This window comes from Hyaena hyaena, unplaced genomic scaffold (genome assembly GCF_003009895.1).
Source record: "Hyaena hyaena isolate Hyena2069 unplaced genomic scaffold, ASM300989v1 scaffold_550, whole genome shotgun sequence".
In the NCBI taxonomy this organism is placed as follows: Eukaryota; Metazoa; Chordata; class Mammalia; order Carnivora; family Hyaenidae; genus Hyaena; species Hyaena hyaena.
Genome location: NW_024081182.1, coordinates 942615 through 957746, shown reverse-complemented (window position 1 = coordinate 957746; position 15132 = coordinate 942615). Strand labels below are relative to the sequence as shown.

General features: G+C 43.2%; 1 protein-coding gene across 4 annotated transcripts in view; it reads right to left on the bottom strand.

Annotated features, from left to right (window-relative positions):
• Nucleotides 1-8919: 8919 nt before the first annotated feature.
• Nucleotides 8920-15132, bottom strand: part of VPS35L (VPS35 endosomal protein sorting factor like) — a 118919-nt gene continuing 112706 nt past the window's right edge. For 3 of the 4 annotated variants that reach the window (XM_039255889.1, XM_039255892.1, XM_039255890.1), the window contains 2 exons: nucleotides 9690-9836; nucleotides 8920-9172 (listed from right to left, as the gene is read on the bottom strand). In XM_039255889.1, the coding sequence (XP_039111820.1) occupies nucleotides 9074-9172; nucleotides 9690-9836 (246 nt within the window). In that variant the 3' untranslated portion in view covers nucleotides 8920-9073. The remainder of the gene's footprint in view (nucleotides 9173-9689; nucleotides 9837-15132) is intronic. The other variant, XM_039255891.1, reaches the window with a different exon arrangement.

Sequence of the window (15132 nt, the reverse complement as noted above, 5' to 3'; positions counted from 1 at the left end):
GGTGATGTCTCATTGTGATTTTGATTTTCATTTCCTCAGTGATTTGTGATATTGAGCATCTTTTCATGTGTCTGTTGGCCATCTTTTTTGGGGAACTGTTCTATTCAGGTTTTCTGCCCATTTTCAATTGTATTATTTGAGGGTTTTTGGTGTTAACAAGTTGTATGATTTTTTAAAAAACATATTTTGGATATTACCCCCTTATTAAATATATCATTTACAAATATCTTCTCCCACCCATAGGTTACCTTTTTGTTTTGCTGATAATTTACCTTTTTTTTTTTAAGGGAGAGAAAGGAAGAGCATGAGCAGTGTAGGGGCAGAAAGAGGGAGACAGGATCCAAAGCAGGCTCCATGCTGTGAGCGCAAAGCCCAATGTAGGATTTGAACTCAGGACCATGAGATCATGACCTGAGCCAAAATCTAGAGTTGGCCACTTAACAAACTGAGCCACCCAGGTATTCTGTTAATTTCCTTTGCTTTTTACTTTGGTATAGTCCTAGTTATTTATTTTTGCTTAAGTTGCCCTTGCCTTAGGAGATATATCCAGAAAAATACTGCTAAGACCATTGTCTTAGAGTTTGCTTCCTTTTTTCCTTTGGGAGTTTTATGGTTTCATCTTATGTTTATATCAGTCTATATTAAGCTGATGGTCACTTAAGTTTGAATCCATTCTTTACTCTTCTGACTTCCCACATTTAAAGTATATGGTGTCATATTTTACATCCTTTTATTTTGTGAATTGCTTGACTGATTTTTATAGATACACTTAATTTTACTACTTTTATCCTTCCTGCTTTTCTTACTCCTGTTTATTATCTTTCCTTTTTGCTGAGAGCATACGCTTTAAAATGTCTTGTGTGACTGGTTTAGTGGTCATGAATTCCTTCATTTGTCTGGGAAATTCTTTTGCTCTGTTCTGAATAATAGCCTGGTTGGAAGGAGTATTATGCGCTGCAGGTTTTTTCCTTTCAGCATTTTGAATAATATCTGGCCTGCAGAATTTCAGCTGAAAAATCACCTCAAGAGATTTCCCTTGTATGTAACTGTTTTTGTTTTTTTTTTTTTCTCTTGCAACTTTTTATTTATTTATTTATATATTTTTTCAGGTTTAAACTAAGGTTTATTACATGGCTACTACTGCCTGGCATTGTGGTTGGTGTTTTATGTTTATTTAATTGGCAACGACATAATAGTGCTATACGTTATATGCATCAAATTACACAGTGGCTGAATTCATAAAGCAAAGTTTACAGAAATATATTGACAAACATAGTCATACTAACAGATTTTCACATAACCTTACTGGTTTTTGACATAAGGTGAACCAAAATTAAGTAACACCTAAATCTAAACAATATAATTTATAATACTCAGTTAATTAACAGACATGTAAAGTTGGCTTTTAAAATGTTCTCTTTATTATTACTTCTGGCATTTTAATTAATATGTGTCTTGGTGTGGACCTCCTTAGGTTGATTTTGTTGGGGGCTCTCTGTGCCTTCTGGATCTGGATTTTTGTTTCTGTCTCCAGATTTGGGATGTTTTCAGCTGTTATTTCTTCAGATAAATTTTCTGCCCCCTTTTCTGTTTCTTCTTCTTCTGAGATTCCTATGATGTGAATATTATTATGCTGATGGTATTGCTGAGTTCCCTAAGTCTGGTTTTTTGTTGTTGTTTTTTTCCTCTCTCCGGTTCAGCTTGATTGCTCTCTGTTATTCTGTCCTCCATGTCATTGATTTGTTATTCTGCTTCCTCTAGTCCACTGTTTATTTCATCTTATTGAGTTCTTTCTCTCTGATTGGTTCTGTTTATGTTTCCTGTCTCTTTGTTAAGGGTCTCACTGAGGTCCTCTACTCTTTTCTCCAATCCAGTGAGTATCTTTAGGACCAGTGCTATAAATTCTTTATCAGGCATATGTACTACTTTGCTCCACTTCATTTAGCTTTCTTGCTATGATTTTGTTCTGTTCTTTCATTTGTGGCATATTCCTTTATCTCCTTTTGTCTCTCTGTGCCTGTTTCTAGGTGTTAGTAAAGTCAGCTACCTCCCCTGCTCCTGAAAGTAGTGGCCTTATGAAGATGTCCTGTGGTCCCTGCAGTGCAGTGTCCCCTGTTTACCAGAACTTGGTGCCTTAGCGGGATGTCTCTTGTGTGTTGTGAGTGCCCTTTTTAGTGGCTTCAGTCCAATCATCTGCAATGGCTCTTTGCCTATTGTGGGCAGGGTTTGGTCCCTGAGTTGTCAGTGGGCCAGTCTGGGGCTACAATCTGGCCTGAGTTGAGTCAGACCAGGTGTTTGCCACAGATGCAGTAGCACCGAACTACTGGGCAGTTTCCTTGTGTTGTCCCAAGAAGCTTCTGTTGGTGGGTTGGGCCTGCAGTCCGACCAGCTGTCTGCTCCCAGCCCATTGTCTTCCCCTTTCCCTGGGGCAGGAGCAATGCTGTTCCCTGTCTGGGCTGCTTGTACATTGCCAGGCTTGTAACACAGCTTTGGATGGGCGCTGGCTAAGGGTGTACTGGAGGGAGCAGGTCCACCGGAAAATGGGGGGGTGCATGTGGGAGGGGACCTGTGGCCACCCAAAACCCCTGCCAAGGCCTTTGGGTTGGAGGGAGCAGATCCACAGAAGTGTGGGGACCGGGTGCATGCTGTTGTCAAGCCAGCTCGAGAGTGTTGTGCTCAGCTGGCTCCTGCAGGTGTCCCTGTGTCTAGGCGGGAGGGGGGGTGGAGGAGCGAGGTGGCATTCACCAGGTCCTTTGTTCTTGCAGAAGCCTCCCAAGAATCCCTGCCCCCCTACAACATGCTCTGAGATTACAGGCTCCCTCCTGTATACCAGTGTGTTTTTCAGATTGCTGCTTCTACGTTGTATCTCCATGGGGCTGTTTGTTGTGCTGTGTAGTGGCAGGGAGTCAGTCTCTTGTTGTCCTCCTGGCTCTCCCAAAGCTGAGCCCTCACCCCCAGGTGTCAAGCCACGCTAATTATAAGAACTAGTGAAATTACACTTTTCTGATTTACAAAGGATTCATCTTCCCTGGATGAGCTCCCGTGCCTGGAGTGCCTGGTTTTAAGGTCTATTTCTTTCCCGTCTCCACATCTGGGGCATCCCTCCCTCCCATGGATGGTCCTGTGGTCCATTTAGCTCTCAGCCGGGTCTCTACCTTTCCTGTCCTCGTCAGCGTGGACTGCATTTAAATGTGGAGAGTCTGTTTTGTGCTCTTTTGTTCTCTTTAAGACAGTTGTAAACAGTGTTTTTAAAATTTCTCTTCTTGCTAGTTCGTCATTAGTATATAGAAATGCAGCAGAGTACTGTATATTGATTTTGTATCCCATAGCTTTTACTGAATTCATTACTATAATCGTGTTTTTGGTCTTTAGAATTTCCTACATAGAGTATCATGTTGTCTACAAATAGTGACGGTTTTACTTCTCCCTTACCAATTCGGATGCCTTTTATTTTTTGTATAATTATGTTTCAGACTTCTGTACTGTGTTACAGAAACACGGTGAGAGCTGATGTTAGCTGCGGGTTTGGGCTTTTATTATGTTGAAGTGTGTTCTCTCTGTACCCACTTTGTTGAGAGTTGTTATCATGAATAGGTGTTGAATTTCATCACATGTTTTTTCCTGCACCTTTTTAGATGATCATGATTTTTAATCCTTCATTTTGTTAATGTGTATCACATTGATTGATTTGCAGATACTGAACTACCTTGCATCCCTGTTATAAATCCTATTTGATCTTGGTGAGTAATCCTTTTGGTGTTGTGTTGAATTTGGTTTGCTAATATTTTGTTGAGGACTTTTTGCATTGGTGTTCATCAGGGATATTTCTGGCCTGTGATTATCTTTTTTTTTTTTTTTTCCCGCTGTAGCATCTTCACCTGGTTTTGGTATCAGAGGAATGCTGGCCTGATAGAAAGAATTTGGCAGTATTCATTCCCCTTCAATTTTTTGCAGTAATTGAGAAGGATAGGTATTAACTCTTTATATGTTTGGCTTCACCTGTGAAGCCATCAGGTCCTGGACTTTTGTTTGTTGGGAGGCCTTTTTTTTCCTTTAAGAGAATGAGAGAGAGCACAAGTGAAGGAGGAGCAGAGAGGGGGAGAGAGAGAATCCCAAACAGGTTCTGTGCTGTCAGGAGCTTTTTGATTACTCACTCAATTTTATAACTAGTAACCATTCTGTTCAGATTTTTATTCTTTTTTTTTTTTTTTTTTTTTTTTTATTTCTAGGAGAGAGAGAGAGACAGCTTGAACAGGGGAGGGTCAGACAGAGAGGGAGTCACAGACTGAAACAGGCTCCAGGCTCTGAGCTGGCAGCCAGCACAGAGCCCGACGCGGGGCCCGAACCCACGAACCGCGAGATCATGACCTAAGCGAAAGTCGGACGCTTAACCGACTAAGCCACCCAGGCGCCCCTCAGATTTTTATTCTTGATTTAGTTTTGGAAGACTGTACATTCCTAGTAATTTGTCCATTTCTTCTAGCTTGTCCAGTTTGTTGGCATATAGTTTTTTGTAGTAGTCTTATATATAATCCTTTGTATTTCTGTGGTATCAGTTGTAACCTCTTTCCTGTCTGATTTTATATGTTTTAGTCCTCTTTTTCTCTTGATGGGGCTAAAGGTTTATCAATTTTATTTTTTCAAGAACCAGCACTTAGTTTCACTGGTTTTATTTCCCCCCTCTATTTCATTTGTTTCCACTCTGATCTTCATGATTTCATTCCTTCTACTAACTTAGGGCTTTGTTCCTTTTCTAGTTCCTTTAGGTCTAAGGTTGTATTTGTTAGATTTTCCTTATTTTTTGAGGTAGACCTGTATCACTGTAAATTTCCTTGTTAAAACTCCTTTTTTGTGTCTCAAAGATTTTGGAACATTATTGCCATTTTTGTCTCAGGGTATTTTTCAATTTCTCCTTTGGTTTCTTCATTGACCCATCTGTGTGTTTGTGGCTTTCTAATTTTTTCTTTTGATTGCTAGCTGTTGTGGCCTGAAGTGAGTCTCTTGACATCATATGGAGGGTCTTTTTTTTTTTTTTTCTTTTTGTAAATCATTATTTCAGTTACTCTGTGTCTTTTGATTGGAGCATTTAATTCATTTACATTTTTTAACTTTTTAGTCGGGGGAAGGGAGAGGGAAGGAAGGAGGGAGAGAGAGAGAAAGAGAATCTGAATCTTAAGCAGACTCCATGCTCAGTGCAGAGCCTGACACAGGGCTCAATCCCACAACCCTGGGGTCATGACTGAACCGAAATCAAGTCAGACACTCAACTGACTGAGCCATCCAGGCACCCCTAGTCCATTTACATTTAAAGTAATTACTATGGAAAAAAAATAAAAATTAAAAAAAAAAATTACTATGGGGCTCCTGGGTGGCTCAGTCAGTTGAACGTCTGACTTCAATTCAGGTCATGATCTCACAGTTCATGGGTTTGAGCTCCATGTCCGGCTCTGTGCCAACAGCTCAGAGCCTGGAATATGCTTCAGATTCTGTGTCTCCCTTTCTCTCTCTGGCCTGCCCCCCACTCTCTCTCAAAAATAAACATAAAATTTTTTAAGTAATTACTGATAAGTATATACAAGGCAGTGGTTAGGGACACTGACCCCCATGCAGTTGAAAATCCACATACAACTGCCCCAAAATTTAACTAACAGCCTACTGTTGACCAGAAGCCTTGCTAGGTAACATAAACAGTTGATTAACACATATTTTGTGTATGTGTTACCTACTGTATTCTTAAAGTAAGATAGAGAAAAGAAAATGTTAAGATCATAAGGAATAGAAAACACATTTACAGTATTTATTGAAAACCATAAACAGTTCAAACCCATGTTCAAGGGTCAGATGTACTTACTGCCTTTCTAATTGTCTTCTGGTTGTTTCTTTTTTGTTCTTCTCTGCTCTCTTGTGTTTGATGACTTTTAGTATTATGCTTGAATTCCTTTCTGTTTTTTGTGTGTCTGTTACAGGCGTATGGTTTGTGATTATCATGAGGTTCATAGTCTAAGTTGATGGCCACTTAAGTTTGAACATATTCTAAAACCTTACATTTGTATTGCCCTCCCCTTCCACATTTTATATATTTGGTGTCATATTTTACCTTTTTTATTTTGTGTATCCCTTAACTAATAATTGTAGACATAATATATTTTACTGCTTTGTCTTTTAACCTTCATACTGTAAGTGATTGATCTATTACCTTTGTGTGTTTACTTTTACCAGGAAAATATTTTCTTTCCTCATTTTCTTCTACTTACATCCTTTTAAAGAAATCCCTGTAACTTAATCTTGTAAGGCTAATTTAGTGGTGATCAACTCTTAACTTTTGTTTAGGAAACTCTGTCTCTTTTAATTCTGAATGATAATCTTGATAGGTGTTCTTAGCTGTAGGTTTTTTCCATTCAGTACTGTGAATAGATCATGCTATTCTTTTCTAGCCCAGTTTCTACTGTAAAATCAGTTGATAGCCTTGTGGGTGTTTCCTCTATATGTTATTAGTTGCTTTTCTCTTGGAGCTTTTAAGATCTTAAATTTTTTTAGTATTCATTTTTGAGAGAGGGGGAGAGCAAGTGGGGGAGGGACAGAGAGAGACAATCCCAAGCAGGCTCCACACTGTCAGCATGGAGCCTGACATGGGGCTTGAACCCACAAACTGTGAGATCATGGCCTGAACTGAAATCAAGAGTTGGACACCTAATTGACTGCACACCCTGGTTTTCTTTAATTTTTAACATTGTAATTACAGTTGACCCTTGAACAGTGCAGAGGCTAAGGGTACTAATTCCCTGTGCAGTTGAAAATCTGCATATAACTTTTGACTTTCCCAAAACTTTACTAAGCCAACTGTTGACCAGATGCCTTACTAATAACAAAGAACTGATTAACACAACTTTTATGTTATGTGTATTACATATTGTATTCTTACAATAAAGCTAGAGAAAAAATTTTAAAAATCAGAAAATATAGTACTATACCATATAGGGAAAAAAATCCACATATAAGTAGATGTGTGTTGTTTAGGAGCCAACTGTATGTGTCTTGGTGTGGACCTCTTGGTGTGGATTCAGTTGTTCACGCCTCTCTCTGCTTCCTGGTCCTGGATGTCTTTTGCCTTCCCTAGATCATCAAAGTTATCAGCTTTTCTTTGGGTAAGTTTTCTGTCCTTTTTTCTCCTTTCTCCTGTCCTAGGACACCTATGATGCAAATGTTGGTATGCTTGATGTCCCACAGGTCCCTTAATTTGTCATTTAAAAAAGATTTGGGGGGTGGGCATCTGGGCGGCTCAGTTGGTTAAGCATCTGACTCTTCTCCTGAGGTCAGGATCTCAGGGTTTGTGAGTTTGAGCCCCACATTGGGCTCTGTGCTGTCAGTGTGGTGCCTGCTTGGGATTCTCTCTCTCTGTCCCTCCACTGCTCACACTCTGTCTCAAATAAACTTTAAAAAAATTTTTTTTTGCTGTTTAGCTTGAATTCTAATACCCTATGTTCGATTCATTTTTCTCATCCTCTAATTTGCTGTTGGTCCTCTCTAGTGTATTTTTCATTTGTTATTTTTCAGCTCTGATTTTTTTTTTTTTTTTATATCTTCTATCTCTTCATTGACGTTCTCCCTGAATTCAGGTCCAGTGAACATCTTTATGACTGTTAACTCTGAACTTTATTAGGTAAATTGGTGCCTCGTTTTGTCTGATTGTGTATGCATGAGGTATGCATAAGGTAAGCAGCCTTATGTAGGAGGTGTCCTATGGGGGCAGCTATGCTGTCTCCTCTGGTCACCAGAACCGGGTGCTCCAGGTGTGTCCCGTGTGGGCTGCGGAGTGGGGTTAGCCCCTGGTGAGACTGGCGGTGAGGTTTGGCCACAGCTGCAGTGAGCACTGTGGTGCGGAGGTTGTGCCCATTGGGAAGGGTAATGCCTAGGCTGTGCCGATGGTGCCACAAGGTAGGTGAAAAGTGTCAGAACTGGCACCCGCCGCTTCGGGCCAGGTAGGCTAAAAGAGAGCAAGAGAGGGGTACCCACAAAGTCCTCCATTCCCAGAGAAAATTCTTACAGAAAATTTAGGGCATCCAGCACATGCCCTAAAATTAGTAAGTAACCCAGGCATTTTTCAAACTGCTGCCTCTTGGCTGGCATCTGAGTGGTCCTGTGCAGGGGCTCTTTGAGAGCAGAAGCCTTGGTTTCCTTTAGCCTCCTGGCTCTTCCAGACTTAAGCCCCACGGACTTTCACAGCTAGACATCATCGGAGCTCATCTTCCTGGTGCTTATGCCAGGGTAGGAGGTGCTCAGGGAGGGGACTGACCCTCCACACTCATGGGTGGTATCCCTCCCACTTCCGGGTCACTGCACCAGAGATTTGTCTCCTGCCCTTCTTGGTGCAGTTTTATTTTTTTTTTACCTTTAGCTGTGTTAAGAGCTGTGCTGCTAGTCTTTGGGTCGTTCTCAGAGGGAGCTGCACTTTACACAGCTGCACCACTGGTGTGTTTGTGCGAACAACTGAGCTTGGAAGCTTCCTACTTTCCCGGGAGTCCCCGTGGATGCACTGAGGGTCCCCGCGCACACCTTGTGCTTCCTCCTCACCGGCTCTGTGGTCCCACGGTGCGCTGTGTGCCTGAGCCACCATACCTGCATCTCTGGTGTTGGCTACAGCTAGGTATGTACCAATATATCCTGAGTCCAGTTGAGCTGCTTTTGATAAAGTTTGAGCCATCTACCTTTTACAAATTATGGTGGTTTAGGCAACATTTAATTAATTCCAGACTTGAGGGAAAGTGGCTCTTTAAAAGTAGACGCCTTTTCAAGGTTCTTTTTCTAGTTAAAAAAACAAAACACCCAGACACACCTGACAGATGTTACTTGGATTCTTCTGTTTCTCGATAAACACCGATCTGAAGGCCACTTCTGCAAAGAAACACTAAGACACTGCTACTCTGTGAACAAGACTAGATTTTAATGCTGACATTTCCCACTTGTTCACTGTCACAATCATCTGGGTAGAGGCAAAAGCTTAAGCCAATTTGTGTATGTAAAAATAAAACAAAGCAAAGCAGGTCTTTCTGAACTTGGCTTCACATTCCCAGAGTCAGGTCCTTGTTTGCAGAGGGAGCCTGAGGGCCAGCTCAGTCAGATGGCCCATATCTGGGTGTTTGCTTCGCTTCTTGATGTATTCCAGAGTTTTTATCTAGGAGGAAAAAGAAAGATCAGTTTCCTTTCTGGTTCAGTCAGGCACCAACAAATCAACCGTATTGTGAGCTGATGCTTTCTTACAGCTAGTCTTTTGAAGGATAAAGGAGGGGAAGAAATAAAAAATGTGTTTAAGTAAAACTTCTTGGTTTACAATTTGCTTATAAAATCAGATTTTGGTATGACCAGGAATAGCTGATGTTTATATATGTCCTTTTTTTTGTTTTACTGTTTCATTTTGAGAGGGCACGAACAAGGGGGGGGGGGGATAGAGGATCCAAAGGGGCTTTGTGCTGAGAGCAGAGAGCGTGATGTGGGGTCAAAGTTCATTGACCTGATTTGAACCTGAACGCTTCACCGACTGCCACGCAGGCACCCTATACGTGTGTCATTTATTCAGAAAGATTAAAAGGAAGAGGAGACTGGGGTTCTTTGAGCACTGAGGTTGAGGCCAGTTGTGCTTTGGCCAGTGGGTTTGTGGCGCTCACCAGGACCCCATACTCCCAGAGCCTCACCATGGTCCTGGTGTCCGCACAGCCGTGCCTCTGTGCCAGGTGCCACAGGTTGACAGAGAGCTGGTTGAGTCTATTGTTGCGCAGGTCTCCGTGGGCCAAGATACTATTAAAGAAGGAAAGGCCCAGTGAGCTCTGGCGCTTCAGGGCCTGAAATAGAAACGAGAGATCAGGATCTGGCGGTGGGGTGCAGGTGGGGCCCCACGCGGACACCAGCTCTACCTTGGATCTTCCGGAGGGGCTGCTTAAATCTCCCTGAGTCCCGCCTTCATCTGTAGGAGAGGAAGGTACTGCCAGCTCACAAGTGAGTGAGGACTGAAAGAGATGATGCATATAAAGTCCTTTGTCCTGTGCCTCCCATGTGGGCAGTAATTATTCAAGTGTAGATGAAAACAGAAAGGCTAAGAAAGTCTTTCAGATGCGTCCTCAAAAGCCAAAGTACAGTCACTATCTACCAGCAACAAAAGGGCAGAAATAAAAGACCAAATGACAACAGCTATCCAAGAGCAACATTCCCCAGTGCTTGCAGCCCAGGTGAGCTTTTATAAGAATCATTCTATACTCTGATTCCAAATCCAGCCTCTCTTACTCAATCTAATTATAAATATCCAAATAAGGAAAGTCTAACCCAAATGTTAGTATAGACCAAACCTGAATCCCAGCTTTGAATGATAAGGACAAAAATCAGTCTCCAAAATGCAACAGTAGGCCTAGGAGAAAGCCAAATTAACAGGTGGCCCTGACCAGGAAGCCAAGTTCACTCACGGGTACACATGGACCTGGGCCTTTGGCTGGATGCCCTTGGCGCTCACTGTACATGAGTGGGCCCAAAACCTCATGCATCTGCTTTGCTCCCTGCATCTAATGGGAATGGAGCCCTTACAGGAAGTCAGGTATTCTGCTCTGTGCTTTACAGAGCTCATCAGAGTTATCTACACAGCATATCTTTGTGGGAGGCACACTTCTAAACCACTACATGAGGCACATATTTAGCACTGTCTCACAGGGGTCCCAAACTCCAGTTATTTAAGCACCATGCTGGGGTGAAGGGACTTAACAGGTATAAAGTTATGGACCTTACAGTGTCCTGGATTATCTGGGTGGGCCCAGTTTAACCACCTGAGCCCTTGAAAGCAGAGAAATTTCTGAGACAAGTCAGCAGAAGGAGACAGACTGGAGTTTATAAGCATTTGACCATCATTAATGGATCTCAAGATGGAAGAAGGGGGCCAAAAGCTAAGAAAAGCAGACAGCTTCTATAAGCTAAGAACAACCTCTAACCAACAGCCAGCAAAGAAACAGTACTTCAGTCCTACAACTGCATGGAACTCAAGTGTGCCAACACCCTAAAATAAGCTGGTCAGTCAACACCTTGATTTTGACTTTATGAAACCTGGCAAGTGCCAACTCAAAGTGTGAAATAATAAATGAGTGTTTTAAGCTGTTGAGTTTGTGCCAAATTTCTTAAGGCTGCAATAGGAACCCAGTCCACTCCCATTTTGCAGAGGCCTCCAAGTTCAGAAGGCTTTGGGGAACTTGCTCACAGATGACAGTACAGAGCAGGGATTTGAGCTCCAGTTGTCTTCTCCAGCTGATAAGATATTCCTATAGACCCAGTGTTAGCATCACATTAGGAATCCAGACTCTGCAGAGGCTAAGAGTTGCTTCTGTCAACTAGTCTAAGTGGACAAAACCAACCTACTAACCATCTATCCATCCGTCCGTCATTCCACAAATATTCATGGGGGCTGGACTCTGCTAACTGATACCAACTTAATCCCTCCTGCAATCCTCTCCCAAGCGAGAATCTGAAATCTCTTGGTGGAGGAAAAAAATGACCAAGGAGCAGCTTCCGCACAGCTGGGTGACAGTGCCCTCCCCGAACTCCGTTGAGCCTGCTTTGGCAACAGCCTGGACCAGGTGACAGTCACAGAAGCAGCTGACTCAACGTCACAGTCAAGGAGTGGGGTCATGCTGTGCAGGGCCCAAGCCTGAAGGCACGGGGAGAAAACGTAGCTCCTGACTGCCTGCTTTGGGGTCTTTAATGAGACAATACAGTTCTTCTACCCCAACTGGGAATCTGGACGGAGATCACCATTCAGTGGGTTCCAGCCCAACCTTCTTGCCTTTTAAAACTGGCCCATGTCTGACGGCTGGGCCTAAAGGAGGGCACCCTTTCTGCTTACATCTTTTAGCTTACAGGAGAAGCTAAAAGAAAATTCTACTTCAAATACAACTAAAAAAGTCTTCCCTGAGAGAGGCCCTTTAACCACATTTCGTTGAAGTGGGAGAGGTTTTTTGTTTTTTGTTTTTTTTAAAGTCAAACAAGGGAGACCATATCTAACAACTGGCTATTTTTCCATTCTGGATCTTCCCAATAAGCATTTTACCCTAAAAAAGTTCAATCCACATGTGTTTTAAGTGCACAGCCCACTAAAAGTGAAATTATTAGAGACAGATCTGAGGGACGAGCAGTCATGCCAGCCAACACAAAGATCCAGAAAACCACGAACACAGTATGAGAGGACCAGATCAGGGCCTTGAGCCCCCTCCTCTTCTCCACAGAAGTTTTAAATAGAAAAGGGTTTTTCATTCTTTTCCTATGAGAAATGTCATTTCCAGGAAGCTCCACGGGTCTGGCATGACTCCCAGCTTCACCACACCCAAATAAACAACTTCGTACTCAGGAGTAAAATGGCTAACTCCATGTGGATAGAGGGGACAATTTTGGAGGCAAGGCTGCTCCCAGCAGCGAGAGATGAGATACTCAGGACTGGCATCGCCATTGGGGTTTTTCAACAGCGTGAAACTTTGCTCTTCACTAGGTAGAAAAATCTGACCAAGGCCCCTGCCATTACATGGTTGTCTGCGCTGAATTTCACATTGCACTGTTAAAAGGAAGATAATCTGTTCCATTTTAGCTCAGTCCACCCATATTTTTCTAATAAATATGCCTATATGGAAGGACATTTTCATTTAATGTCCCTAGTATTTATTGGGAGTTGAAATGTTCTTTTGAAAAGTTCCAACTTTGCCGTTTTCTCAGAATCCTGTTTGAGTCGTCACCATCAATGCCGTCTCCCCCAAGAGAAAAAGACGTAAACATTGAACTACAGCACTGTTCCCCCCAACTCCCTAAGCTCCAAGTATATGTTCTAGTACCCTCTAATAAGTGTCTGGAACCACAGACAGTATTGAACTTTATATACACTGCTTTTTCCTACACATACATACCTATAATAGTTTATAAATTAGGCACAGTTAAGAAATTAACAAAATAGCATTCTGTGTTGGTGTGGTCTCTCAAAATATGGTACTGTACTTGCTCTTCTTATAAGGTGATAAAACGCCTACATGAGATGAGGTGAATGACATAGGCATCGTGACATAGTGTTAGGCTACTGCTGACCTTCTAACGAGACGGCAGGAGGAGGATAATCTGCTTCTGGATCGCTGGTGAGCCCAGGTAACAAACCGCCTGGTGGGGCAGGGAGGTGGGAGGATGATGACGGGACACTATAGAGCGCTCAGTTTTATTCTGATTGTGAGCTTGGGTGGGCGTGGTTCTAGGCTACAGTCATTTATGCTGTCAGTGGCCACCTGTGATTAAACCCAGCCTGGTGCATCAGGATGAAGAAATGGATTTTCAAGCCGTGTGGCAAATTTTTCTTGAGTGTAACCTGTTAAACACACACCATTGCTCTAAGAGGTCCCTGGGTTTTAAAAATCAGGAAAAGGTGCTAAGAAAAATTTTTCACAGCAGAGGAGCAGAGGGGGACCTGACTAGTGAGCCAAGGAGAAGCCGAAGATAACGGACTCCACTCTGTAGGGCAGCAAGAGCTCTTGCATGAAAACCACCTATTTGCTCAAAGAAAAGCTGGGTCTTTAGCCCTAAGAGTTTGCACTTGTTTGAAAAAGGCCTCTTCTATTAGGAGGAACTTAACGAAGGACCATGGGGGAGAAGAAGGGGAAAAATAGTGGGGGAGAGGGTGGGAGGCAAACCACGAGAGACTCTTGAATGCTGAGAACAAACTGAGGGCTGATGGGGTGGGGGGGAGGGGAAGGGGGGTGATGGCATGGAGGAGGGCACTTGTGGGGATGAGCACTGGGTGTTATATGGAAACCAACTTGATAATAAACTATTTTAAAAAATAAATAAAATGAAAAAGGCCTCTTCTAATACTCACTGGTTTGATAAACCAGTTTCCATGAAGAAACTGGGGTTCTGATTCTGTCCCTTGCCCCAACAACCAGGTGCCCTCCATGTCTTAACTTTCCCAGAGTTCTGCAGCCCTGTGTCCAGAAGGGTCCCCAGGTGGGTGGGACATGCCAAAATATGCTCCTTCCCTAGAGAGGGGGCACTGTGACCAACTCTGGACCCAGGGCAGCAGTTCTGTATTTTTCCTCTGCCTCTTGGACTGCTAATCCTAAGGCTGGCCCTGAACTTGGCAGGGGCTGCTGGAGAATGGAGTCCAGAAAGAATACCACTCTTTCCAGCACCTGCTTGAATACCCTGGGGATAACGGGAACCCAGAACACAAACGTATGTCATATGGGCGTATACCCATGGCTGTGTAATATTCTGGTGGTCTTCTGGTGGGGCAGGGGGATAAGGGCAATGGTGGTGTTTTATATAGCCCTGGAAATGAGGAATAAACTCAAAATCCAGTTTGCTCTTTGTCTTCAAAGGGTTTGATGGGGTGGGGATACAGGAGCATGATCTAGGAAGGAGAGCATCTGGGGAAGGGACGGGCAGGAGGCCTCGGGAAGGAAGGGGAAGGCTGGAAAGCTACTGGGAACCAGGCAGTCCAAAATCTGCCTTAGGTTTGGGAAAGGGAATTGAGCAGGATGTAGGCAAAAACGGCCTGCCAGGATGAAATCCGGAGCGAGCCATCAGGTTGTCTCTTGCCAGGTGGGAATAAGAAACCCGAATGCTCTGAGCTTCAAGATGACAGCTTGGAGTAGTGAAGAGTAAGACTCAGGGGAGCATGTGGAGGCAGAAACAAATTGAAGCAGCAGCTGACCCGAAGAGAGAATGCAGAGAAAGGTCAGGCGCCAGCTCCGACTCCTAAAGCACTGCGGGCCTCCACCCCCTTAACGCAGTAACAGAGATAAGCCAAGTTCTGAACAACTAACTGCCTCGGCCACGCCTGAGATGGGGCCTCTGGGATCCATCTGTCACCCACATGTTTGGGTTGAAGCTGCAAACAAAAAGGAAGGCCATGGTTGGCCTAACAGTGGAAGGGAACCAGGTGGTTCTGTAGATTGGACTAGTAAATTACATTAAAATCAATTAAGCATCTAACTTGATGGAGAACATGGAAAAACTGCTCTAAAAATGCAAAAGATGCAACATCTGATAAATTGGTGTATTTTGCAGGTAAGAACATGGCTTCCAGAAGACTGCTTTGACCCCATGTCATGGCCGCCACTCTAGGATTTTGTC